At 50.7% G+C, this 27,015-nt stretch overlaps 2 protein-coding genes across 5 annotated transcripts in view; one reads left to right on the forward strand and one right to left on the reverse strand.

Annotated features, from left to right (window-relative positions):
• Nucleotides 1-100: 100 nt before the first annotated feature.
• Stat5a (signal transducer and activator of transcription 5A) lies at nucleotides 101-22,663 on the forward strand. The gene is made up of 19 exons (XM_036195997.1): nucleotides 101-502; nucleotides 1,276-1,413; nucleotides 1,703-1,859; nucleotides 3,010-3,099; nucleotides 4,996-5,170; nucleotides 11,914-12,044; nucleotides 12,265-12,416; nucleotides 12,842-12,997; nucleotides 13,379-13,558; nucleotides 14,718-14,805; nucleotides 14,899-15,021; nucleotides 16,396-16,488; nucleotides 16,950-17,156; nucleotides 17,663-17,757; nucleotides 17,853-17,983; nucleotides 18,660-18,815; nucleotides 19,398-19,449; nucleotides 19,850-19,954; nucleotides 21,756-22,663. The coding sequence occupies exons 2-19, from the start codon at nucleotides 1,286-1,288 to the stop codon at nucleotides 21,916-21,918; spliced, it is 2,382 nt and encodes a 793-aa protein (XP_036051890.1). The 5' UTR covers nucleotides 101-502; nucleotides 1,276-1,285; the 3' UTR covers nucleotides 21,919-22,663.
• Nucleotides 22,664-24,473: 1,810 nt separating this feature from the next.
• Stat3 (signal transducer and activator of transcription 3) overlaps nucleotides 24,474-27,015 on the reverse strand; it is a 53,046-nt gene continuing 50,504 nt past the window's right edge. For all 4 annotated transcript variants that reach the window (XM_036196049.1, XM_036196047.1, XM_036196048.1 and 1 more), the window contains exon 24: nucleotides 24,474-26,497. Coding sequence is in view for 2 of the 4 variants with exons in the window: in XM_036196047.1 (XP_036051940.1) it covers nucleotides 26,442-26,497 (56 nt within the window). In the remaining 2 variants the exon portion in view is untranslated. The remainder of the gene's footprint in view (nucleotides 26,498-27,015) is intronic.

Raw genomic sequence — 27,015 nt, forward strand, 5'->3', positions numbered from 1 at the left:
TCTCTCTCTCTCTCTCTCTCTCGTTAACAGATGATAAAACTGAGGTTCTAGTTTGGGATTTCCAGAGTTCGGGACTTCCCGGCACCCTCGGCTGCTCCAGCTCAGCTGTCCCAGGACGCTCCCCTCCTCACCCCCACCCTCGGAGCCGCAGGGGAGCACAGGCTGGGACTCCTAGGGGACCCCCGCTGTCGGGGCGGTCCCTCTGCAAGGCGCCGCCCAGCCGGGTGGTCCGTCGGGTCCCCCGGTAGCTGCAGCGCACTCTCCGGGGAGCCGGCGATCGAGGGCGGAGGCAAGGAGGGAGCGACCGCCGCTGGGAGGGGTGCTGGCGCGAGCTCGCGCGCTGTGTATGGTCTATCGGAGGCAGCTGACCTTTGAGGAGGAAATCGCTGCTCTCTGCTCCTTCCTGTAGTAACAGCCGCCGCCGCCGCCGCCGTCAAGAGCGGTCAGGAACCGTCAGGAGCCCGAGCCGGGAGCGACAGCCGCAGGCGCTCCGCTGCACCAGGTGGGTGGGTCGGCGTGGCGTCGCCCTTGGCGCGTGGATAGGGAATGTAGGCTGCAGTCTCGTCCCTGGGACCCAGCACCTTAGAGTCCCCCCCGCCCCGGCCTGACACGGGACAAGCATCCGTCTGGGCTTCGAATGGGAGCTTCAGAGGGATCAGGGACAAGGAACCCGTGCAGGTGTTAGCCAGGGGTGGACACACTCAGTGGACACTGACACTATCAGACTCCACCTAGAGCGGACAGACACTGGAGTGCAGCCCAGGGCTGCTCCAAAGACTGTCGACCTCTTAGTCCTCTCCCTGACAGTTCCAGACACGTGCCCGAAGAGACTTGGACCTCAAGTGGCCGCGCCGTCGCCTTGACCTAACTTTTGGGTTGGAACAGCTTCCCTTCCCAGAAATTGAGAGTGTGGGTCCGAGGCTGGGTGGGAAGAAATTTTGCAGTCGTTTCTAGTCGGGGGACTGTGGGCCTCTGTCTCTTAAGTTTCTCTTTCGGTTTGTAGACCCCCCCCCCCTTTCTTTTAGTCTGGGGATGTCTCGATGGGGCGAGGGGACAGGAAGAGAGGAGGGCATCTGCCTGTCCAGATCTCCACCCCCAGCTTCGAGGGTTCATTGTTGGAAGGAAAGGGTGGCCATCTCTTCCCGCACAGGAAAGCGTGCCTGGGGGGAGGGGAGGAGCCTGACCTCACCGCAGCCCTTAGGTTCTTTGGTGGCACTGGAGGGCACAGGCAGGCCAGAAACCTCTGCAGAACAAACGACTTACCTTCTCCCCTAGGTGAACAGCCATGGCGGGCTGGATTCAGGCCCAGCAGCTGCAGGGAGATGCGCTTCGCCAGATGCAAGTACTGTATGGGCAGCACTTCCCCATCGAGGTCCGGCACTACCTGGCCCAGTGGATTGAGAGCCAGCCATGGTAGGTGTCCCATGCCCGGAACCCTTCACCTTCAGGGTGGGTCCCTGCTATCCAGGCCAAGGGTCTCCCCTTTGTGGTTTGGTATGACTCTGATTCTCTCTGTCCTTGTGCGGAAGGGGTGGTGTCCCTGGGAAAGGGGAAGAGGGAAATGGGAGCTACCGAAGGGAGACTTTTCTAGACGTTGATGCACAGCCGCCAGGAGCAAGTCTTGTGGGACTGGAACACCCTGAATCACTCTTGGTGCTTCCCCTCTTTCGGTACAGTTTTTCTCTCCTTGTTCTGTCCCAAGGGATGCCATTGACTTGGACAATCCCCAGGATCGAGGCCAGGCCACCCAGCTCCTGGAGGGCCTGGTGCAGGAGCTTCAGAAGAAGGCAGAGCACCAGGTGGGGGAAGATGGGTTTTTGCTGAAGATCAAGCTGGGGCACTATGCCACGCAGCTCCAGGTGGGTGTGAGTGCCTGCCTTCTGCCCCCTTAAGCTTTCTCTTCCAGCATCAGAACCCCTGGGATTTTTACTGGCTTGGCCACTGAGTCACCATGTGACCAAAGCTTACTGTAACTTCTCTTCAATTTCCCCCACCCCCTCTTTCTAAGTCAGACCTGTCAGATTCCTTTAAAAAGCAAGAGGTGGGAGTGTGGGGGGAGGGAGAAGGGAGGTGTTTCCAGCAGGGTAGGGGGTGGAAGGGGTGAAGAAGCATTGTGGACAGATCAAGCCGTAGAGCTGGAAACAAACTGAGTCAGGTGGAGTCCTTCTCAGGAGAAAGGAAGCCTGGCAGAGTCCAGAAAGGAGGGGATAAGGCAAGCAGACATTCCCCTTGGGGCTCATTAAGAGGCAAGAGGGCTGCTGAAGAGAAGGAGCATTGCCCTGGACAAGAGTGGGATAAAAGACTTTGAATTAAAGGCTCGAAAGAAAAAGTAACCCCCCTTTCAATGGGGGGGGCAGGGATTTTATGGCAGCAGGAAAGGGGTGTGGGTGGTAGTCACTGTCAAGCATTTATTGGAACTCACTTGTATTTCTTAGAGAACCCCTCTTGCATCCAAACAGCGGGGTGCAGGGGAAATAAAAGCTCATCCTAGAAAAAGGAAGAAATAGCAGAAGCCTGAAGGGAAGCAAAATAGGAACCCAGGGCCAGGTGCCTAGTGGAAAGTACCTTGATGTTGGCATCAGATACCCCAAACCAAGTCTCTCTCTCTCTCTCTCTCTCTCTCTCTCTCTCTCTCTCTCTCTCTCACACACACACACACACACACACACACACACACACACACACACACTTGCCTCAGGACACATGCCTATCTGAACATCAATTTTCCCATCCATGACATGAGAACAGTTCTGAGTTTCTGTCGTAGGATTTCCATGCTTCGGAGAGTCCAAGTTGGTGGGAGGTTGGGTATGCTTTGTGTTTAGAATATGAGTTTCTAAGTCACTATAAACCTAGTAAGAAGTTCCGGGAGGGGAAGAAAGGCAAAGGAGAGTTGGAGGTGTCTGATAATCCTGGGACTTCCTGGGAAAAGCTGAGGCTGAGGGAGAGGGAAGGATGGGAATGGTCAGAACCAGGTGGCCATTGGTGGTTCCTGTTGTCTCCTTTCAGAACACCTATGACCGCTGCCCCATGGAGCTGGTCCGCTGCATCCGGCACATTCTGTACAATGAACAGAGGCTGGTCCGGGAGGCCAACAACGTGAGTGTCTGTAGGCATGGGAGAGATGTTGGAGAACCATCCATATGACTTCCTCTCTAGACCCTACCATGTTTATGTAACGTGGCTATGAGGAGCACACAAAGATCAAACACAGTGGCAGGTGTGAGAGACAGAATATTTCAAGCTGTGGCCAGAGTGACCCCCTGGGGCCAGTTTCCTGGCTCTCTAAGCCTCTATTTCTTCTTCTCTTTCATTCCCTTCCCTTTCTCCTCCTTTCTTAAAAATAAGACTTACCTTACTTTTAACTGTGTGTGTGCAAGTGTGCTGGTGTCCTTGGAAACCAGAGGCATCAGATGCCCTGGAGCTATAGGCAGTTGTGAATGTCTGGTGTGGGTGCTGGGATTCAAATTCAGGTTCTCTGCAAGAACAGTAGTCATGCTCAGTATACTGAGCCATCTTCAGCCTCTCTTCCTTTCATTTTCCCTTTCTTTCCTGGCTTCTAATGATGAAACCCAGGGCGCTGAACATGCTAAGCAAGGGCTCTCAAGATGCATCCCCAGCTGCCACTGTTGTAAAATGGGTATAGTAATAGAACTTGCATTATAAGATCATCATGAAAATTAAATGAAATTGTGTGCAGGCTAAGGATGGACAAGAAGAGGGAACTTTTAAACACAAACACACATAAATATTTAAAATAAAGTAAAAGTTTTGCCGGGAGTATCTTGTACCTTTACTCCCAGCTCTTGGGAGGCAGAGGCAGGTGGATCTGTGAGTTTGAGGCCAGCCTGGGCTACAGAGTTCCAGGACAGCCAGGGCTACACAGAGAAACCCTGACTTGAAGAGAAGACAGGAGGCCCCCTGGCAGGGGTGTGTCCTCAGGGGGCAGAGGGGGAAAGACGAGGGAGGACTTTTGTATCCCAAAGTAACACCAGCATAAGTTGGGATGGGAAGGGGTCGGCGATGCTTTCTAGCTGGAGCGCGGCTGGAGAGCAGAGAACCAAATGGGGAGTCCCAATAGACAAGCGCTGCATCTTCCAGCCCCATTCTGCATTCCTGAATGGTTGGAACTGCCCACACAAAAGAACTGAGCTGGGTTAAGGAACACTCATTCACAACGTGGGGTTGAAGCACTTATCTCCGGAGGATCTGCTGCTGCCAGGAATGCTCTAGGCTGACGGAAGCTTGAGCGCAAAGGCCCTGAGGCAGGCACATGCTGGGTAGAAGGAAACAGCAGACGCAGAAAGTGAGCATACCTGCTGTGCTTGGGCCACAGGGAAGCTGGGAGAATGCAGGCAGAGGCCCCGTGCCAGGCTGACTAAAGGAGTCTGGATTTTATTTTAAGAACACTTACTTGGAAAGTCCCTGACCACATGGTCCCCTCTCAACCAGATGTTCTAGGAATGGCAAGATTCAAAGAGGCATTCTTGATATCTCTCCTGTCACTTTATTTTGGGCATCTCCAGGATGCCCCTCCCACCTCCCCTGTGAGAAGTTTGCCTCCCCCCACTCCCTCCAGGTGTGAGTGAAGACACAAAGGCTACCTAAGTCCCCAGTACTTAGTACAGTCGGCGGCGTGGGTCCGTAGATGACTATGGAATGAGGAGGAGACGCCTCATCCTCAGGAGGAAGATCATCCACGTGACACCTGGCACGTGTGCAGTTCGAGTTTCTCTAAAGGAAATGTGATGGGCTCTTCCAACATTCTCAAGTGTAAAACCAGATGGGAAACAGAAATGTCTGCCTCAGAGTCCCCATTATTTGCCACATCACGTATTTCCCATCTCTCTTCCCTTTCTACCTCTCCTCTGACTCTTCTGAGCCTGGATTTGGAGTTTGGGGTGTTGGTGCTCCCCAGAAACCCAGGCTTTCTCCCCTCTTTTCTGTCTGGCGTCCTGCTCCTGTCACTTCCACTCAATCCTTTCTGGTCCCCAGTGCAGCTCCCCTGCTGGTGTCCTGGTTGACGCCATGTCCCAGAAGCACCTTCAGATCAACCAGACGTTTGAGGAGCTGCGCCTGATCACGCAGGACACGGAGAACGAGCTGAAGAAGCTGCAGCAGACCCAGGAGTACTTCATCATCCAGTATCAGGAGAGCCTGCGCATCCAAGGTGAGGCCGCATCACCGTCCAGGATGCCATGAGCAGAGGGGAGAAGCATTCTATGATCTCCAGCAGGAGAGGAAGCTCACCCTCCCCTAGGCATTTCGCCCAAACCTTCGTAAGAATCATCATGGCTTCTCGGGGCTTTGAGCCTCTGCTATGGTCTAGGTTCTAAGCTAAGCCCTTTGCAAGCATAATACAAGGCAACCTCACAAGAAACCTGCAGAGGGCATAGCTTGGTGTCCCTGCTTTTGTTTGTTTGTTTGTTTGTTTTCTCATTTTTTGAGACAGGGTTTCTCTGTGTAGTTTCGGTGCCTGTTCTGGATCTCACTCTGTAGACCAGGCTGGCCTCGAACTCACAGAGATCTGCCTGCCTCTGCCTCTGCCTCCTGAGTGCTGGGACTAAAGGCGTGCTGCTCCGCCGCCGCCGCCGCCGCCGCCGCCGCCACCACCACCACAAAAGGCGGTGTCCCTGTTTTACAAGAGAAGTTTAAAGAGAACAAATAACTTGACCAAGTTTGCCTGTAAATTGCAAAGTCAGAGCTTAACTAGAGATAGGTCATAAAGGCCCTGCATCTTCCTAAGCAAGAAACTCCCCCTAGTCTTAGGCAGTCAGTGAAATGTGAGTGAATAAAAGGACATGGACCAAGTGTACCCCAACCAGAAAGAGCACTTGGCATGGAGTCCACTCGTTGAGCGGGCTGAGGAGAGCTAGAATATCAGTTTTGCCCCTAGTTGAGGTTCTGGGGACCTGGTTCTGGGGGTGACTGTAGAATGTCTGCTATATCCTAGCTCTGTAGTTTGTCAATGGCTGCCACAATAAGGGTGTGGGGAAAGAAAAATGATCTCAGAAGGAATTAGCTCCAGGTACAATTTGAGTTGTCTGGAGATTGACTCTAGGGATAAGCTGACTCTGAGTTCCAGCGAGAACAGGCAGGGCTGTGCTGCCTTTTCCTGTGCCTTTATCCTTGTTTCTTACAGACCTAAATATCAATTTTAGTCCCTTTGTATGCATTGAGTTATATAAATGTACAATCAAAACCCAACTATATATATATACATATAAATACTTATCTACATAAAATATTATATCTGTCCCAGAAACTGAAAGAGTGATTTTTATTTTGTTGAGATAAGGTCTTGCTATGTAGCCCTGGCTGACCTAGAACTCACTCTGTAGACCAGGCTAGACTCGAACTCACAGAGATCCACCTGCCTCTGCTCCTGAGTGCTGGCATTAAAGACATGGGAAGAATAAATTTTATGCTCTCTCTATGTATATTTTTCAAAGATATAAATCTTCCTCTACAAACTGCTTTATGATACCCTGTGCTTTTGAAGACGGTGTATATTCATACTGTTCACTTTGAAATATCTCTAATCTCTCATGATTAATCCCATTACCTGTGTTTTGTTTAGAGATGCATTGTTTGATTTCCATCTGTCTACTGCATGTAGATATTGCACTTGTTTCCTGGCTTTGATGTTATCTTTTCATTGGACTCTACCGTGACTAGAGAACATGTTCTGTATGTTCCCGGAGCTTTCAAATTTATTGAGACTTCGTTATAGCCCAGTAGATGTATGCTCTGTCTTGGGGAATACATCTTGTGTGCTTGAAAAGAATGTGTCTTTTATGGCTATCTCCTTAAACAGACATAACAAATTCGATAATGTTAACATAAAAGGAAAATAAAGAAAAAATATCCTATACTATATTTTAAAGTCACGTTAGTGAGTAGAAGCAGCTTTCAGATAGTCGTGTGCTGTTCAACAGTGGAACACGGTTATGATGTTAGACACCACATAGCCTGAGTATGTGGCGAGCCAGGACATCTGCTTGTGAAGTGTTCTGATAGCCACACAATGATAAATCCCCCACTGATGCATTTTTCAGAATGTATCCACATCCTTAAGCTACTCATGACTGTATTTGCAAATATCTTTCACGTTAGCCTTGATAAAAGATAGCTGTGTGTTGCTTTCAATCTTGCGGTGATGCCGTGTAGCCTCTGGAAAATTCCACCGTACACTTGTTAGCTATCAAGAGTGAAGACTCGAGACTGGGGATGTGGCTCAGTTGGTAGAGTGCTTGCCCAGTATGATGAGGTCCTGGGTTCAATTTGTATAAATTGAACATGGTGGCCCATACCTATAAGTCCAGTAATTGGGTGATGGAGGATCAGAAGTTCAAGGTCGTCCTCATAGGAAGCTCTGGGCCAGCCTGGGCTAAATCACATCCTGTTTAAAAAACAAAAGGATAGAAGATTCAAACTTGGTGGTTCATACCCATAATCTCAGCACGGGGGGTCGGAGAAGGGCTTGAGGCAAGAGGATAAGGAGTTTAAAGTCAGCCGGGCCACATAGTGAAACCACATGCGCCACTCAAAAAACAGGACAGGGTAAATATGGCCAAAATACATTACATACATGTGTAAAATTACCAAAGAGAAAACCAAAATTATTTTAAAACAAGAAAATTAAAAGGTCATTATTACTCCCAATCACAAAGTTACCAATTAAAATCCAAGACTTATTTGCAATGATGTCCCTTAGGACATAGAACATTGATAATGTACAGTAAGGAAACTCAAAAATTTTGTGAACAAATTTTTGTTATTGTGTTGTTATATTTTCAATATGCAATTTGACAAGTTAAGAAATTTCAAACAGCCAAGTGGCCAAGTGGTGGTGGCAGCAGCGGCGGCAGCGGCAGTGGCAGTGGTGGCAGCGCATATCTTTGATCCCAGCACTTGGGAGGCAGAGGCAGGCGGATCTCTGTGAGTTTGAGGACAGCCTGGGCTACAGAGTGAGTTCCAGGAAAGGCACCAAAGCTACACAGAGAAACCCTGTATATATATATATATATATATATATATATATATATATATATATATATATATATATATAGAGAGAGAGAGAGAGAGAGAGAGAGAGAGAGAGAAATTTCATACAAAAGACAAAACAAAAACTATGGCAAGGCAAAAGTCTTATGACTTTATGAAAAATGTTTTCCCTTTGTGGGTCTTTTCTGAGAGTCTCAGGTACTCACTGGGGGTTCCTTAGATGACTCTTGGAGAACCATTGATCTCAGTTTTATTTATTACGTGTGTCCATGCATGCATATGTACACGTTTGTGGGCACATGCATATCATTGCGGTCAGAGAACTGTTTGTTGGAGCTGGCTCTCTTCTCTTATGTGGGTCCTTGGGATTGAACTCAGGTCACGGTGCTTATCAGAAAGCACTTTTACCCACGGACCACCTCACCAGGTTGATCCTTTTTTTTTTTAATCCTTTTATTTAAAAAGAAAAAAAAAATTATAGCTGATTGTTCAGTAGCTCCTAAAAGAGAGGCATCAAAATACCCTGCCATGATTATGCAATTGGCTACCTCTATAATGCTTTTTGTAGCATTTCCTTTATGAAATTGTTAGGAGGTGTAGGTAGACACATTTGTGATTAGTATGTTTTCTGGTCAATTGTCACTCATTCTGATGCTTCTGAAATGTTTTTCTTTTTTCTTTCTTTAGGCTTTTGAGACAGAATTGTGCTATGTAGCCCAGACTGGCTTTGAACTCATGATCCTTTTGCTTTAGCCTTCCAAGCACCTGGATTACAAATGTGTGTTGTCATGCCCGTTTCTTTCTTGCTTTCTTTAATATTTATTTTATTTTTATTCATGTATATGTATGTCTGTGTGAGCTGAAAGTACAGGCAGTTGTGAGCAAGGACATGGATTCTGGAAACCAAGTTGGGGTCCTCTGGAAGAACAGTAAGAGCTCTTAATTGCTGAGTATCTATCACACCTTAAAACAAACAAACAAACAAACAAACAACAAAACAGTATCTCATTATGTAGTCTTGGTTGTCCTGGAACTCGCTCTGTAGACCAGGCTGGCCTTGAACTCAGAGATCCGCCTGCCTCTGACTCCCAAGTGCTGAGATTAAAGGCCTGGGACGCCACTTCCAGTTTATCAAGCTCTTTCTTAAATCTTTTTTTTACTTCCTTCCTTCTTTTCTTCTCTGTGTGTGAGCATGTGAGCACCGGTGCCCTTGTGTTTCTCCTGTGTGTGTGAGCATGTGAGCACGGGTGCCCATGTGTGTTTCTCCTGTGTGTGTGAGCATGTGAGCACGGGTGCCCATGTGTGTTTTTCCTGTGTGTGTGAGCATGTGAGCACGGGTGCCCATGTGTGTTTCTCCTGTGTGTGTGAGCATGTGAGCATGGGTGCCCATGTGTGTTTCTCCTGTGTGTGTGAGCATGTGAGCACGGGTGCCCATGTGTGTTTCTCTATGTGGAGACCAGAGGTTGATAGCTAATGTCGTTCTTCATTTTTCTCTACTGTAATTTTGGAGCTCTGAGCTTCAGAGATCCTCCTTCTCTGCCTCCTGCATCCACCTCCCACTCAATGCAACTGGGGTTTCAGACGAGCACCCTCATTCTGGGCTTTTATTATGTCGGTGCTGGGGATGCAAACTCAAGCCCTTATGTTTGCAAGTAAACACCTGACTCACCGAGCTATTTCACTGGTCCCTTAGCCATGCTTTTAAAAAATTTATGATATATCAAGAACAGTTGTAACACAAAAAGGTTTTATAATGTAGACAGCATGGTATTGAGTGTTGCTTTGTATTTTTTCTATTTTATTTTTAAACTCAGGCAGGTCTCAGCCTCACTGACAGTGACCTTGAACTCCTAGTTCTCCTTCTTCAACCTCCCAAGTGCTAGGATTCCAGGCATGTACCATCCAGCAACTACCGACAATCCATTTTTAATTGAGCTGTTTCCATTGGCTGTGTACAGGTCTAGCTTTGGATTCTGGGTGATGTTTACATCCATGTGTATGTGGTGTCAATTTGTCCTTTTTATCCTGCTTGATTCTGTACACACAGAAGGTTGGGAATGTAGTTCAGTGAAAAAACATTTGGCTGGCTTGCATAGAGTCCCGGATTTGATCTCCAGCACTACACAAAACACAAAGTACTGATCTGTTTGCAGAAGGGGAGACCCAGTTCCTCCAGGGGAGCCAATAGTTGTCATGGATCTTTTGGCCTCTGTCCCAGAAACCTGTGCAAATGGCCAGAAGAGACCTAAATGGAACCTTGAAGGGGAAATCTGGGCCAGGTTATTGGCCCTCCTGTGTTCCGCAGTATGATCAGAATCTGGACAGTCCTCCTTCTGCCCACCACACTGCAAGAAGATGGGAACCATATCCCTAAATTATAGTTGTAGGCTTGTACTGGCTGGCTCATGTTGCTTTTGTCTGTCCCAGCTTGTGTGTCCCCGGGGCAAGGACCAGGTCAGTGTGACATGGTTCTCAGTGGCCAGCCAGGAACTTGAATAAGATGTGCCAGTTCGTACAGTTTCTTGACTAGACCCGAGGAAGGAAGGATTCAGGATGGCTCGAGGGCCACTGAAGATAGTGATAAATGCCAGCATTCAGGGTCGTTCTAATGTGGGACAAGGGAGGGTTGCTGGCAGTGGGAATAGACAGGCAGCTTCAACCCTGAATGTGTTTGCCGCTGAGCTGAGCTGAGCTGAGCTGAGCTTGTTCCCTGCATGACTCTGACCCACCCGGGATTTCTTCTCGAATGTTAAAAAGGTACTAAGCTGAGGGATGAGGATGTGGCTCGGCTGGGGGAGCACTTGCCTAACGTTCAGAAAGTCACTCAGTTCCCAGTACCACATACGATTGGATATGGTGGCCTACATCTGTGCTCCCAGCACTTTCAAAGGTAGAGTCAGAGGAATAAATGTTCAAGATTATCCCCAGCCACACAGCAACTTTGAGGCCATCCTTAGCGTTATGATCTGTGTCAACACCCACACCCTGACACAACACAACACACACACACACACACACACACACACACACTCACACACACGGGCACACGGGCACACGGGCACACACACGGGTAAGGGTATGGTGGCCTAACTCACCACCTGTTCCTGCCACTCATGGGCTTCCCAACAGCTGGTGGTGAGACACTGTCACCTCTCACCTTGTTCCTTATGAGAATCTTGCTGATGGTATCCCAGGAGACCCTGGAAATACTTGTGTCTGTCTGTCCATCTGTCTCTTCTTCCATCTTAGTTGAGTGCGCAGCTGAGCTCATGGTGACCCACCCTGGTCAGGCATCCTGGGCACCGCGCAGTCCCAGATTCATTGCTCCTGAGCAAACTGCTGAACTGAAGGGACCAATGGGTGAGATGAAAGAGCCAGGGCCTCTGATGGGGCTGAGGAGGGCTTGCCTCTGTGGCTGTCACTTCTGTCACCTAGCCACCAGTTAGGACCACACTGTATGGATCTTACATGCAACAATCACTTCTCATCATTTCTTCAGTCTCCATTATAGCCTGCTCTGTTAATGTCAGGATTCTCTCCCTTTTACAAATGGGGAAACCGAGGCACAGGAAAGCAAGGTATTTTCCTAGCTTCATCCAGCTTTTAAACATCAGGGCCACTTGTACCCATCTCCAAGCCCTGTGACAGCCGTGTGAGGCAGGCAAGGGCCACCACACCAGACCATCTTCTGCTTCATCCTGGACACCCATTCCCACTGCTCAGGAGGCTTGTGAGCAATTCTGAGGGAACATCACTGGGCACTCATGCCTGGTAGGAACCCTGACTTATCATCGATGGAATGTCTGACTCTGGAAAAGATCACTCCAGAGTATGTGAGTGCAGATCTTCTGGGGTCCCACTGGACACAAGAGATGATGGTGGTGGGTGTCCTGTCCCCTCCTCCAGCTCAGTTTGCCCAGCTGGCCCAGCTGAACCCCCAGGAGCGCATGAGCCGGGAGACAGCCCTCCAGCAGAAGCAAGTGTCCCTGGAGGCCTGGCTGCAGCGAGAGGCACAGACACTGCAGCAGTACCGTGTGGTTAGTGGGTCCTGTGTCCCTCTGCCCCTGGGAGGGAGCTCTGTCACCTGAGATTCGGGGCACCAGCTAGTGGACGGAGCCAAGATGAGAACAGACCCCCTCTTTCCTGGGGTGCATGTGAGGTGGAGCAGGTGGGGAGGGGAGGGCCAAGCCCTGGGTCCTAGGCCAGGGCCTGCGGGCTGCTCCCCAGGACCCAGAAGGCCGCTATGCCCTCCCGCAGGAGCTGGCTGAAAAGCACCAGAAGACCCTGCAGCTGCTTCGGAAACAGCAGACCATCATCCTGGACGATGAGCTGATCCAGTGGAAGCGGCGGCAGCAGCTGGCCGGGAACGGGGGTCCCCCCGAGGGCAGCCTGGACGTCCTGCAGACCTGGTGAGGGTGAGAGGTGGGCAGGGTGGGCAGGGGCGTGGGCAATGGCGCCGGCTGCCTCTTCTGCCCCTGTGTTGGCCTGAGCAGCAGATTCCTAGTCTGTGACAGTTCTCACTTTATCAGTGTCTTGGCTCCTGATGGGACTTGGCTCCTCAGTCCCGTGCCACCTCCCCTAAGGGATAGTGGTGCCTTGGAATGGACAGGGCTACTCGTGAGCTGGTTGGTTCCAAGTTGGGGCCACCCTGTCTGTCCTCCGCTTTTGGAAAATGGGACTCTGCTCTGTGTCTGTGCAGGGTAGTGGTGGCCAATGCCAGCACCTTGGCTCGGGGTGTGGCTTTGCTGGGAGGAACAGTGTCATGTGGCCTCTTCCCCTGGCCTGTGCTGGAACAGTAGCCACTGTCCCTCTGAGGGCCCTGGGCTCCTTGCAGGTGTGAGAAGCTGGCCGAGCTCATCTGGCAGAACCGGCAGCAGATCCGCAGGGCCGAGCACCTCTGCCAGCAACTGCCCATCCCAGGCCCCGTGGAGGAGATGCTAGCCGAGGTCAATGCCACCATCACAGACATCATCTCAGCCCTGGTCACCAGGTGACTGCTGCCTCCCAGCCATGCTCAGAGAGTCAGTTCCTGGGGTGGGCATGCTGAGGCCCAGGAGCTGTCCAGACCCAGAGCTGTGCCCCAGCCCTCCTCCCCCCCCCCCCCCTGCGGCTCCAGTAGCTCTGCTGCTGTGGCTGTCCTGGCCCAGTGTGTGCTGGGGACACTGCAGGAAGCACCATGGTGTCCAGCCTCCCTCGCACCTGTCTCCAACCCCCACACCCTCCCCAGGAACAGAGGCCAGGCCCCTCCTCCTCTGCCTGTCTGCCTTCTCCTAGTAGGCCCCACAGGCAGGCCCTCCCCTCCCAGCTGGCCTCCCAGCTCTCTCCCCTGAGTCAGCACCTGGTCAATGTCTGGTCACTTGTGCCCCTGCAGCACATTCATCATCGAGAAGCAACCTCCTCAGGTCCTCAAGACCCAGACCAAGTTCGCAGCCACCGTGCGCCTGCTGGTGGGTGGGAAGCTGAATGTGCACATGAACCCGCCACAGGTGAAGGCGACCATCATCAGTGAGCAGCAGGCCAAGTCCCTGCTCAAGAACGAGAACACCCGCAAGTGAGTGTGACTGTCCCTCCCTCCTGGGTTTGGGTCCTGTTTCTTCTGCGTGGGTGGGGCCTGTGTGGCGGTTTAGCCCAACCCTCACCCCTTCCAGGCATTCTTGTGACCCTGGTTCTCCGTAATCCACTCTGCCCTCTGAGTGCTTTCCCGGCCTTGCCTGTGTCTGACATCTAGTAGGGCAGCCAACACTGAACTGCATGTGGTCCAATCATTTGTGCTGAGCAGTGGGTACACCACTGTGATCCAAAGAGAACTTGCCTCTCCCCTAACCAGAGCACTGACCTGCAGAGCATACCACGCTCAATGAGCTGTGATTGCTGGTACAGCTGTGTGCCACACAGGCACACACATACAGCGGCTCATGTTGCTGGTGGTAAGAGCTGATATTTAGAGCCTGGAGTGGGTGGGTTAGCACATCCTTGTATTTCCAGTTCTTGGGAGGCGGAGGCAGGAGGATCAAGAGTTCAAAGCCATCCTCAGCTCCATAGTCAGTTTGAGGCCTGCTTGGACAAAAAGAGACTCTGTCCCCAAAAATAAATAGATAGATAGATAGATAGATAGATAGATAGATAGATAGATAGATGATAGATAGATAGACAAAAATAAATATAAACAAACAAACAAACAAATAAATAAAGACAAAAACCTATGACAGAGTCAGCCAGGCATGTTGGTGTCCACTTTGATCCCAGTCTTGGGAGGCAGAGTCAGGTAGATCTCTGTGAGTTTAAAGCCAGCCTGATCTACATAGTTTCAGGCTAGCTAGGGCTACTCTGTCTTAAAATAAAATAAAAATAAACAAACAAAAATCACCAAAGTGTCCTATCAGGGCCACAGTTGGATAGGGAGATTGCTGGCACTGGGGTTGGAGAGAAAGGTTTGTTTGTTTGTTTGTCTCTCAGGAAGAACCCACATGTTGAGCTGTAAGAGTGTACAGAGGCACATGAGGTCCTGAAAAAGCTATTCATGTAATGCTTGAATGTGTGAATAGAGTGATGTAGGAGGCTTGTCCCATCTTTGATGGTCCCATTAGAAACATGTCTCCCAGACCCAGAGATGTCAGCTTTTGACACATGCCTACCTAGTGTGCGTGCACAAAGCCCTGGGTTTAGACCATGGCACCACACTGTAGAGCTGGGCTCCCCTCTCTTTGCAGTGAGTGCAGCGGCGAGATCCTGAACAACTGCTGTGTCATGGAGTATCACCAGGCCACAGGCACCCTCAGCGCCCACTTCAGAAACATGGTAAGGCCAAGTCTGCCTTGGAGGAGAGGTCTGCCCAAGGCAGGGGCTTGGTGGCCATTTATCTCTGTCTCATACTGGTCTCCTGCTTCATAGTCACTGAAAAGAATCAAGCGTGCTGACAGGCGTGGTGCAGAGTCTGTGACGGAGGAGAAGTTCACAGTCCTGTTTGAGTCACAGTTCAGTGTTGGGAGCAATGAGCTGGTGTTCCAGGTGAAGGTGAGCCTCTGGCTACTCCATCCCTGAGGGCCAACCAGCTTCGTGAAGGGATCTGCCCAAGCTTACCTGGCTCCTGTGGGAAAGCTGCAGACTGAGCTGGGTAGAATGATATACTCCTGTAAGCCCAGGAGTTAGGAGCTAACCAGAAGAATCACAAATTCAGGGCCAGCCTGAGCTACCAAGGAAAATCATGTCCTAAAAAGCAAAAGAGCAGGGACTGGAAGGCTGGAGTAATGGCTCAGTGGTTAAGAGTGCAGGTCCAGAGGACCCAAGTTTAGTTTCCAACACCCACAGGGCATCTCACCACCATCTGTGACTCCAATTCCAGGGAATCCAGTGCCCTCTTCTGACCTCTATGGGCAGTGCATGAATGTGGAGCACATACATGCATGTAGACAAAACACCTGTACACATAAAATAATTATTTTTGAAAGGGAGCTGGATGTTTCAGCAGCACTTAGGAGCATTTGCTCTTCTTGCAGAGGACCCAGCTTCCGTCCTCAGTACCTACAGGAGACGGCTTGCAACCATCTTTTCAAAAGAAGCAAAATGTAGAGCTTCCAAGATGGTCTAGCTGGTGCAAACTCTTGCTGTACAAGCCTGACATCCTGAACTTGAGCCCTGGAACCCAGTAGATGGGGAACATAGCCTCCTGAGATAGCTGCCCTTTGATTTCCCCATACACACTCACACTTATAATCATAACAAATAATTTAGGAAGCAGACTAGAAATCTACCTCAGTTGATAAAATGTCTGCCTAGCATGCAGAAAGCCCTAGGTTTGATTCCCAGCACCATATAAAACCAGGAATAGTGGTGCACACCTGTAACTCAGAGGTATAGGCAAGAGAATCAGAAGTTCAAAGTCATCCTCAGTTACATAGGGAGTTCAAGGCCAGCCTGGGATACATGAGACCCTGTTTACAAAAGAGCACCACAACAAAAAGCATATGTAATATAATGCAGCACAAAATACCACAGGGCTCGGAGTCCTCGAGGCCTCTTGCAATGCCCTGAGAACCCACGTTGATTCTGCAGGCACCCGTTTGCTGTATTCATCACCATATTACTTGGGCAATAGGCTAAGAAGAAATTTATCCTCCGGGTTCTCTGTTTTTGTTTTAGAGCAAAGTCTTGTTCTGTAGCCTAGATTAGCCTTGACTTCTCAGTCAAGACGCCTCCATCTTCCAAGCACTGGGATTCAGGCGTGAGCCAGCAAGCCTAGCTCATGTAGCTGGGGTTTTGCTTACACTTAGGACTGTTGGGAAGGGCTTGTGGCTGAATGGTGGGTGTATGAGAAGGGTTCGGAGTCTTGCTTGTGCAGAGGGCATACTGTGTTGAAACCCTCCAGCTCTTCCTCTGTGACTTCTACAGACCCTCTCCCTCCCTGTGGTTGTCATTGTTCATGGCAGCCAGGACCACAATGCCACTGCCACTGTGCTGTGGGACAACGCCTTTGCTGAGCCGGTGAGTTCTCCCCCTTGGCCCTCAGGCCCTACAACTGTCCTTAGGTTAGTCCAACTCCATAGGCCCCAGAGCTGAGCTGACGGTGAGGTGTCTGCTGGTCTGGACTAAGGCCCTGGCTAGTTTCAGGACTTGGCATTGACTTTTCTCCAAGGAATGGTGCTGGGTGCTGGGCCTGGTCTTTGCTTTCCTTTTGCCCTGTGGATGGGGTTACACAGTCTGGACCTTTACTTCTGCTGGACCCCACTACCTACCCCTTCCTTCTGCCTTTCTTTCCCTTTTGTGTTTGTTTATTCTTTCTGGATGATTCTCAGCCCTTTCTGTCTTAGTCTCTGCATATCTCATGCAAGTGTGTGAGTGTGTGTGTGTGTGTGTGTGTGTGTGTGTGTGTGTGTGTGTGTGTGTTTATATGTGGACATTTTCTGGCCTCCTCAGCCTGCCTTTTCTTCTTCTCTCCCTCTCAGGGCAGGGTGCCATTTGCCGTGCCTGACAAGGTGCTGTGGCCGCAGCTGTGCGAAGCGCTCAACATGAAATTCAAGGCCGAAGTGCAGAGCAACCGCGGCCTGACCAAGGAGAACCTGGTGTTCCTGGCCCAGAAACTGTTCAACAGCAGCAGCAGCCACCTGGAGGACTACAACAGCATGTCGGTGTCCTGGTCCCAGTTCAACCGGGTGAGCCGCTGGCTGCCAGCTACCTGCCGGAGACCATCAGGGTCCTGTGGCACTTTCTTTTATCTTGAAGTCAGGCTACCACCCTCTGAGGCTAGCATCTACCCCGACCGCACTCACTCTAATCAGGAGAGGTTGGCTCTCAGACCACAAGAATGCAAGCAGGGGCCACAAGGCATCATGTCCAGTCATGGGAGCCCAGGAAGGACAAGAGGACCCCCGAGCGGGGACCCACTCGTGGGCTGTCACTTATTTTTAGGCCTTGTCTGTTCTTTGTACTTCAGTCTCTTCATCTAGCCGTCAAAAGACAGGGCAAGGATGACCTTGACAGGTCTTTCCAGTTTAGACAAGTCTTGGTATCCTCTGTCCCCAATCACAGGATTGCCTTGTGTGTTATGAGACTTGAGTAGGGGGGTGTCAGTGCACAGCCTGCTGAGGAACAGGCATGGTGGGAGCTGAGGGCACCGACTCCTGTGCTACTGTGACTTGGGGTGTCCTGGGGCTCACAGGAGAACTTGCCAGGCTGGAACTACACTTTCTGGCAGTGGTTTGACGGTGTGATGGAGGTCCTGAAGAAACACCATAAGCCCCACTGGAATGATGGGTGAGGAGCAGGGCCCTGGGGCCAGCAGGCGGTGGAGGGCTCTGGGAATGGTGTCATCTTACCCAGCAATGCCACCAAATGTACCACACACCCAGGGCCATCTTGGGTTTCGTGAACAAGCAACAGGCCCATGATCTACTCATCAACAAGCCAGATGGGACCTTCCTGCTGAGATTCAGCGATTCCGAAATTGGAGGCATCACCATTGCCTGGAAGTTTGACTCTCGTGAGTTCCCATCTCCTCACCCCACACCCAACCTCATGAGCTCTGTCTTGCATTTCCTCACTCCCATATCCATGAGGCCCCTGTCCTTATCAGTCACCCACTTTCAGGAGAGGCAAGACCTGAGCTCAAGGTATGGGGGTCATGGGAAGGGAAATAGCACCTCTTCCCATAACTTTGGTCTCCAAGAACCTAAAACCACTGACTCCACAGACATCAGACACCTGGTAAGTTCCTGCAGCTTCTCGTCACTCACACCTCTTCCACGTGCAGTTTGCTGAGTAGAATGTTCCAGATGAGCTGCCCTGCACGGAGGAGCAGGAAGGCTAAGGTTGCAGTGCATGCTGGGAAAGGCTCTGCTCCTTCACAGCAATCCTTCCTTTTATTATTATTATTATTATTATTATTATTATTTATTTGTTTATTTATTTATTATGGATACCAATGCTCTGTATGCATGTGTCCCTGCGTGCCAGAAGAGGGCACCAGATCTCATTACAGATGGTTGTGAGCCACCATGTGGTTGCTGGGAATTGAACTCAGGACCTCTGGAAGAGCAGTCGGTGCTCTTAACCACTGAGCCATCTCTCCAGCCCCCTCACAGCAATCCTTCCTTAAAACCCCACAACCACGATCCTCTTGTGAGGGCAGCTTGTGGAATGACTTGTCCCTTTCACAGCGGACAGAAACCTCTGGAATCTGAAGCCATTCACCACCAGAGATTTCTCCATACGGTCCCTGGCTGACCGGCTGGGGGACCTGAGCTACCTCATCTATGTGTTCCCAGACCGACCCAAGGATGAGGTCTTTGCCAAGTACTACACTCCTGTACTTGGTGAGTCCTGCTGCCAGGAGGGCCGGGCAGGGGCATCTCCTGTGTGGGCTTTGGGCCTTGGCATGGAGGATTTCAAGGCTCACACCTGAGGAGAGAAAGTGAAATCTGCCCCCAGCTTGTTACTCTGCTGAGTAGGAAGTTAAGTTCTCAGTTCTACATCGGCAGAAAAGAGCCAGAATTGTTGAGGGAGAAGCGGTGGGTCATTCCTCTCTAGTCAGCAGCAGCTCCCACCACTTCCCACCCCCCCCCCCCCGCCCCCGCCCCGCCCCGCCCCCCCACAACCCACCCGAGTTAAATAGAGGAGCAAGATGGAGGGTTCTCCTTTCCTATCTGTCCGGTCCGTTGGTGGGGCTTGCATCTTGCTTGTGCCTTTTCCTTGGCAGGCATGCAAATGGCCAGGAAAGAAACCAGGAGAGGGTGGGGATAGGATGGAAGGCAAGGGTCTCAGTGGCCCTGGCTGGATCCATCAGTGGGAGTTTATCAGAAGTCCTCAGGAACTCTCATCCCTGGGAAAGCTCCAGGGCAGTGTGGGCAGGGCCTGATGGCATGTTGTTCTCTGTTCCCCTGGCCCCACCCCTGCAGCAAAAGCAGTTGACGGGTATGTGAAGCCGCAGATCAAGCAAGTGGTCCCTGAGTAAGTGCTGGGGTCCAGCTCTGGGTCTCCTATTGCCTTTTTTTTTGAGACAGGGTTTCTCTGTGTAGTTTAGTTCCTGTCCTGGAACTCACTCTGTAGACCAGGCTGGCCTCGAACTCACAGAGATCCGCCTGGCTCTGCCTCCCGAGTGCTGGGATTAAAGGCGTGAGCCACCGCCTGACCTCCTATAGCCTCTTTATCCTCCGTGTGCTCTTCCTCTGGTACTAGGAAATGTGGCTTAGCCCCTGAGAAGGAAAGACTCACTGTACTGGAATGGTACCCAGGACTCCATAGACAGCCTGAGTCCCAGAGACCAGTGGGGACACTTTGACCAGAAGCGCTTCTCTTGGTGTCCTCGGTCTCTCTGGCCACTGAGGCTGTGTTCTGCTTCCTTTCACAGGTTTATCAATGCATCTGCAGATGCTGGAGCCAGCGCCACCTACATGGACCAGGCCCCTTCCCCAGTAGTGTGCCCCCCGGCTCATTACAACATGTACCCACAGAAGTAGGTTCTGTTTTCACGGGGGTCCATGGGGAGGAATTGGGGCTTGGCCTCAGGCTGGACCCCTGGAGGACGGAGGGACAAAGGAATCCGGAGGTCCCCTGGATTTGACTCCATCTAGCCTAGGTCCAGGGTCTAGCCCGGCCCAAGTAAAAGGAAAGTCAGCCAGGAAAACACACAGAGCATTTTGAAGCTAAACAACCAGGGTCCTGTCCTCATTCTGGTGCAGTCTATGTGATCCTGAGAAATTTTTCATGGATGCACGGTTCTCTGGTGTGTAAACTAGAGGTGACAAGTGTTCCTGCCCCACGGAATTGAGAGGAGATGAGATGGCACCATAAAATTTTTCCGTATACAGTTGTCAGAGGGCTTGAGGCAGTGTCACTACTCTTGGGGTGGTTGTAAGGTGAAGCAGAATGCAGTGTTGAGTCCTCTCTAAGCTGCAGCAGCCGAGGCTGGATGGCTGGAATTAGGGAGGCAGCATGCTACAGTTGGACCACCACACATGTGGAAATCACAGATTCTTTGAGTTTTAAAGTGGTGTGTGTGTGTGTGTGTGTGTGTGTGTGTGTGTGTGTGTGTGTGTGTCTGTAGGGGCATCAGACTTCCTGCAGCTGGAATGAGAGGCAATTGTGAACTGCCTGTATTTTTAAGTTTTAAAGATATATATGGGGGTGGGGTGGGTGGTAACTTGTGTGAATCAGTTCTCTCCTTCCACCATGTGGGTTCCGGGATTGAACTCAAATCACCTGGATTGATTTGGTGACAAGTGCCACTGAGCTGTATCACCAGCTTCTGGGTTTTGTTTTGTTGTTGTTGTTATTATTTATGTATAGGGTATAGATCTATGTGTTTATGTGGCTCTATACATATGTCCTTGTGTGAGCGCACGTATGTGGAGGCCAGAGGTCCACATCCAATAGGTTTCTCAATTACTTTCCACCTTCTTTTCTCGTTCTGTCTTTCTGTGAGCCTGAAGCTTGCTGGCCCAGGGGTTCCAAAGACCCTCCTGTCTCTGTCTGCCCCCCCCCACCCCCCCACCCCCCACCCCCGGGCTGGGGTTACAGACACGCACTGCCACACCCAGCTTTTTATGTGGGCGCTGCAGATCTTAACTCGGGTCCTCATGCTTGCAAAGCAGTCTGCTAACTAAGCCAGCCTCCTTTTGAAAGTTCTTCCTAGCAACGTGCAGGGTGTGAAATGCTGTTACACGATGGCATTGGCTCTGACGCCTTTTTCTTTTATCTTAAAGACAGGGTCTATGTAGCCCTGGCTGGTCTGGAACTCACTATGTAGTCCAGGCTGGAACTCACAGAGATCCACCTGCCTCTGCCTTACAAGTGAATGCCTGCACCTCTACACCCAGCCAAGACCTAGATTCTGATTCTAGCTTCAGATGGCCCAGAACAAGCTTCCTTATTCCTAATGCTCACCTTAAGGTGGGCTGAGGATTACTAATAAGTAGCCAAACACTACCACAGTGGGTTGGTGGACGGTGTGGTAGTATATGTAAGTGAAGGATGTCACAGGTGAATGGTAGAACCCGCTGGCCAATCACCTTGTCTTACAGAAGAGTACAGGTGAGGGAAAAAGAACTCCTTGAGATCATAGAGATACTAGTGGTGGTAGGCTATCTTCCCAGGAGCCAGTGACTACTGTCCAGCCTGGTGGGAGTTCCCGGCAGAGTGCTGCGGGTCCTGTCCTTATGAGACTCCGGTCTGTGTGAGGAGCAGACTGAGGACTCTCTTTGGGGGTTTAGAGCCATGAGACCTACCAGTTTCCCCAACACCCCTCTTTTTGCTAGCCCCGACCCTGGCCTCGACCAAGATGGAGAATTTGACCTGGATGAGTCCATGGATGTTGCCAGACACGTGGAGGAACTTTTACGCCGGCCCATCGACAGTCTCGACCCCCGCCTCTCTCCACCTGCTGGCCTCTTCACATCTGCCAGAGGCTCCCTGTCCTGAACGCTGGGACGCCACGCTTCTCTTGGAAAACTACCTTCAATGTGAAGAGCCTGTGGCAGTGTGACTGTAGTATCTTTGTATATACCGACAGCTTTGCACGTGTGCGTGTGTTGGTGTCATGAGCAGTGGCAATGCTACCTTGCCCACACAGTTTTGGGTCTGTAGCTAACACAGCGGTGGCCTTTTTGTTCAGGCCTCACGACCCCCCTGGGTCTATCACGAAAGAGCTGGACCTATCATTCCAGACAAACTTATTTCTCCTGTGTCCTTTATCAGTTCAATGGCTATTTAAGTCAAATAATTCTAGAAAAGGAAGGGAGGCCGGTTTAGGCAACTAAGTTGGAGTTTTACTCCTGAGCTAGAGACTTCATCTATGTTGGTGTGTACCTGTTCATGCATGTGGGAGCCTACTTGGTAATCTCCATCCAGAGGGAGATTGGGGTTCACTTCTAGTGACACATTATACTTGAGTGACTATGGGCTACAGACTTTGTGAATCTTCAGTGTGCCTAGGCTGCAGCCATGAACACAGCAGCCCTGGGTTAATTTGAGTCAGGGCTACAGAGCTGAGTATGTTGGTTCTTGGGCTCTTATCTTTGAGCCAGGGTGGACATGGGCTTCAAGTCTCATGGCCTTGTCCACATTCCCAACATCCCTTTTTCCCATCTAATATCCTCATCCTTCCATGTGGACTCAGCTTGCTTGCTTTTGGTTTTTGTTGTATTTGTTTTGTGAGACAGGGTCTCCCCATGTAGCCCAGGCTGCCAATGAATGATCCTCCTGCCTCAGCTTCTGGAATGCTAGGATTACAGGCATGCACGACCACACCTGGCTTCAGCCTTTTTGTTTTTCCTGTTTGCAACCTTGCTTATTATCAGAAAGGAGAGGAATACTAAATGTTGGGGAATAGGAGACCTGGGGAGAAAAACCTGCGGCCTATGAAAAGCAACAGTCACTTAGTCAGGCAACATAGTCTGCAGGGTCAGGCAGAAGTGCCCAGTCTGGTCCTTTCTGCTGGGAGGTGGAACCTGGAACAGGCTTTGCACTGTTGCATCATGGGTTGTGGTCTAGGAAGGCCTCTCACCAGCTCCTCTCTCTGAGGCTCACACAAGGCAGCCAGAGCTGGCTGAGTCCCTGGTTTTAGCCTCTCTGAAGGAAGCGGAGGATGAGCAGAGGGATTCTTTTTATACTTTGTACATACATCTCACATTTATGTAAACAGTGTTTTTGAATAAAGTTTTTGTTTTGTTCTGTTTTTTTGGTAAGTTTACCAGTCTGCCTCCTGTGTTCCTGGGTTAGCTTGGAGTTCTCACTACTCTATTCGCTGTGATCTCAAGAGTGCTGCTGCCCTGGAATAGTGTCAGAAAGCTAAAGATGTGTGTGTGTGTGTGTGTGTGTGTGTGTGTGGTGTGTGCTCGGGGATGCATGCCAAGGAGAGCAGGGGCTCAAGGGCTTAAGGAAAGAAGCTTCGAGAATCACCGGGGGAGGGACCCATGGGAAGAGCAAAGCTATATATAGCCCAGGCTGCACTAAAGCATCACTGAGGACAGTGTCAAAGCCACTGCCAACTTGCCTGTGGCCAGGGGCAGCAGAGAGCCTGGACAAAAGCCCATCCTCCCTTGGCCTCTTCCCAGAGCCCAGCAGGTGGCACCATCCAACTGCTGTGGTGACCAGGACAGAAAGGCCTAGCTAGCCCTAACTGGATCTCTGGGCTCAGAGGCACACTCTCTTGGGTTGAGAGTTGAGGCACAAGGAACTGTAAGACAGGTTACCTCAGAGCTCAAAGCAAAGTTGGGGGCAGGAGTTCAGTTCACAGCCTGCCCCAGTAAGGCCCCAGGGCTCAGGGTGGCTGGGGGTGGGAAGCAGGGTCTGCCCCGCCTCAGCCAGCCGCACTAAACACTAATCTCTGCTTCCATCTCTGCAGGGGGAGTGCCTGGTATCTCTCACAGAGGCACTATGGGCTGGGCTCCAAGGTACTGAGTGGTGAGGGGTGTAGGTGGGGAGATGCTGTGAGCAGGCACCTCGCCTCTGGCCTTTCCCTGAATTATCACTGCTGACTGCCCAGGGGCCCTGCAGCCACAGCCAGGGAAGTGTCTGCAAGTTGTCCCCACTGATGGAACTGAATAGAAGGTGATAATGGCCCAACTGTGGAAGGAGAGGCCTGGGTCTACACCCCAGCCCGCCCTCCATTAGGCAGCTTATCTGACTGCAGAACAAACACAGCAGCTTTGGGAGGGCAGAGGGAGGAGGCCACTCTGACATGCTCTTGCCACTGGACTATGACCCTTGGCTCCTGGGTTGCCTCCTCTGGAAGATGGCAGCTGATCTAAGATGGGGGTGGGGGCGCTGCATAGCTTCAGCAGAACTTCAGCCCCAGAACTGGGCTGCTATCCCCCTGATACTCATGTGCTCCTAGCATGGCTCCACCGAGAGGAAGGCCTCTGCAGACAGAGCACAAGCCAGGCAAAGGCAGTCCCACCAGCCAGCCAGCCCCCACAGCCACCAGACAGTTCCTATATAATCTTTATTTCTGGAATTTAAAGTAGTTACAGCAATATACAAAAAACAAACAAACAACAACAACAACAACAACAAAACAACCCACAATAATATAAATTTTTACACTAGAAAGTATACATTGGAACTTGAATGCAGTGGCCAGGATAGAATACAAACCACTGTACAGAGAGGCTAAGCAATCCGCAGGCGTGTTTGGGCTAGGCTGGGGACAGACAGGGCAAAGGGAAGGAAAGTGGGCGGGCGGTTCTGAGGACTCCACAGGGCCCGTTTCTGTTCTCCTTGTAGCTGTCACTACAGGTGGTTAGCCCAGGCTACCCAGGTAACTCCCCACAGCCAGGAACTTCACAAGCCGAGCCCTTGCTCCCTGGGTCCCCAGGATTTAAAGCTGTCAGTACGCCCAAGCCTTGCCTTTCTAAATACCCTTTCAGTTTATGAGTTCAGCTTTTTGTCTACTAAAGAATGTTGCTGGGGAAGGGCGAGCAATAACTGTCTCAAAGCGGAAGGCCAGGGGCGGCCAAGACAAGTAGTTTGTCTTGGAGACAATGTCCTCACCCCTTAATTCAGACACTGGTTAATTTGAGTGAAACAAACAGAATTCCAGACACTGGTCTCTGAGTCACTGAATGTAGCCATGCCCCTGTGTCAGAGCAGGTTTGCCTTGAACCACTAAGTGTTCAAGCGAGCTGAGTGGCTGAGGCAAGCGGGTGACATGAAGGCCATGGTAGGGTGCAGGCACCCTGTTCCACCTCACCTGGAGGACCCGATGGGGAGCAGACAATTGCCAGTCTTAGGGGAGGCCAAGAGTACAGCCCTCATATGAGGGGCAGACAGACCTGGAGTTTATCAGTCAGCTTTTGCCCTCTGGTTACAGGTACCCCTGGGAACCAAGCAAGTAGAATAAGGACCATAATCCCTGAGCTTTGCTGAGGACCCGTAGTCTAAATCAATTCAAACCTGTAACTCAATCTCTCTGATCGCAAGGTCCTGAGACCAGGTTTCCCAATGCAAGCAGGTCAGGAAGGAGCCTTTGGACATGGGAAGAAGACATACCACTAGCAAGGTCAAGTGGGAAAGGAAGCCAGGTTGATCCTAGGCCCAGTAAGGCACCCACAGGACAGACTGACCCTGAAACAGGGTCCGGAGTCTTGGGGGAGGGAGGGCGACAGAGGTTTTCAGTGCCCTTGGCCTAGCCTCACCCCTCCCACAGGCGAGCATACTCTTGGGTAAATAAAACCCAGTTTATGAAGAGTCTGGGATATCTAGGTTCTCTCTAACCTTGGTGTTCAAACCAGAGCCCAAGCCACAGCCTCAGATGTCTTTTAAAGATTTCATCTGAAACCATTTCAGGGTTCATATGCTTTTTAAGCACCAAAGAGGCTGTGAGCTAAAGTTTTCCTTGATACAGAAAGGCTATGCTGTCTCAGTGTGATTTGCCCTTTAATTCTTATTACTTTATTATTATTATTTTTTTTTAATTTAAAAAGAAACCTATGGGCTTAATCCTATCTTCTATTTGGACATTAGCAAGGTTAAAAGTGCAATGTCAAGAGGCCTCAGCTGCAGGCAGCCCGGGGTATCAGCTCACAGAAATGGGCAAAGGATGCCATGGGCACCAGGAGGCACTTGTCTAACAACAAACATCGCTGCTGCTGCTGCCGCTGCCCAGACGAGCTGCTGAGAAAGGAGGGCAGGGAACAGAACACAAGGCATTTCCTTTTTCTCCCTCCAGCCTCTCGCTCTCACATCCCCCATCACAGACTCAGAGAATCCTCTCTTCTTTACATAAAAGCACATCACCCACACTCACTCGTTTCTCTATTTTAAAAAGTGCCCAGATTGCTCAAAGATAGCAGAAGTAGAGATTAAAAAAAAAAAAAAAAAAAAAAAAAAAAAAGTCTGGAACCACAAAGTTAGGAGTTTCAGATGATCTGGGGTTTGACTGCTTAAGGGTGGAACTCGGGGCAGGTGCCCCAGTCATCTCTGCAGCTCCCATTGGCGGCTCCTCACATGGGGGAGGTAGCGCACTCCGAAGTCAGATCCATGTCAAACGTGAGCGACTCTGCAGGGACAGAGAGACAATGCCAGTTCAGCCACCTGACTGCAGCCAGCTTCTCACAATTCCCATCCCTGTGCCAGGGGCTCAGGCACTACTGTTAACCAGTCTCCTGTCCCTTCAGGCCTGGGCAAGGTCAGAAAAGGCAGACTTCCTTGCTGCTTACAGGGCCTTGCCCTGGAGAAGAGCTCAGTCACCACTTCAACCCTGACTCTCTGTTTCAAAGATCTCAGGCTGCCCTGGTAGTGGTGGCCTTAACAGCACGAAGCCACTGAGCACCCAGAACTAGTCTTAATCAAGGTGTCAAAGACTCAGGAGGAAAGGGAAGAGGGAGAAATAGTTTGAGACTTCTCCTCAGATGTTAATGTGATAGTGTGCTGCTTACATAAGGCATTAATGTCACTTGCCACTTTGCACTGTTTTGACTGTGGCTACTGGAAAATTACACACGTGTGCCATCCGTTTCCTAGGACACCGTGGCTCTAAAACTGACTCCAACCAGCATGGCAGGCCGGCTCTGGCTC

The sequence above is a fragment of the Onychomys torridus genome, chromosome 8 (assembly GCF_903995425.1).
Source record: "Onychomys torridus chromosome 8, mOncTor1.1, whole genome shotgun sequence".
Classification (NCBI taxonomy): domain Eukaryota; kingdom Metazoa; phylum Chordata; class Mammalia; order Rodentia; family Cricetidae; genus Onychomys; species Onychomys torridus.

Bases quoted from the DNA above. Each gene is read 5' to 3' on its own strand.
- Stat5a (XM_036195997.1), top strand. From the start codon at position 1,286: ATGGCGGGCTGGATTCAGGCCCAGCAGCTGCAGGGAGATGCGCTTCGC. The intron at 3,100-4,995 runs GTGAGTGTCTGT...TCTGGTCCCCAG, and splicing joins TGGTCCGGGAGGCCAACAAC to TGCAGCTCCCCTGCTGGTGT. The intron at 16,489-16,949 runs GTGAGTTCTCCC...TCTCCCTCTCAG, and splicing joins ACAACGCCTTTGCTGAGCCG to GGCAGGGTGCCATTTGCCGT.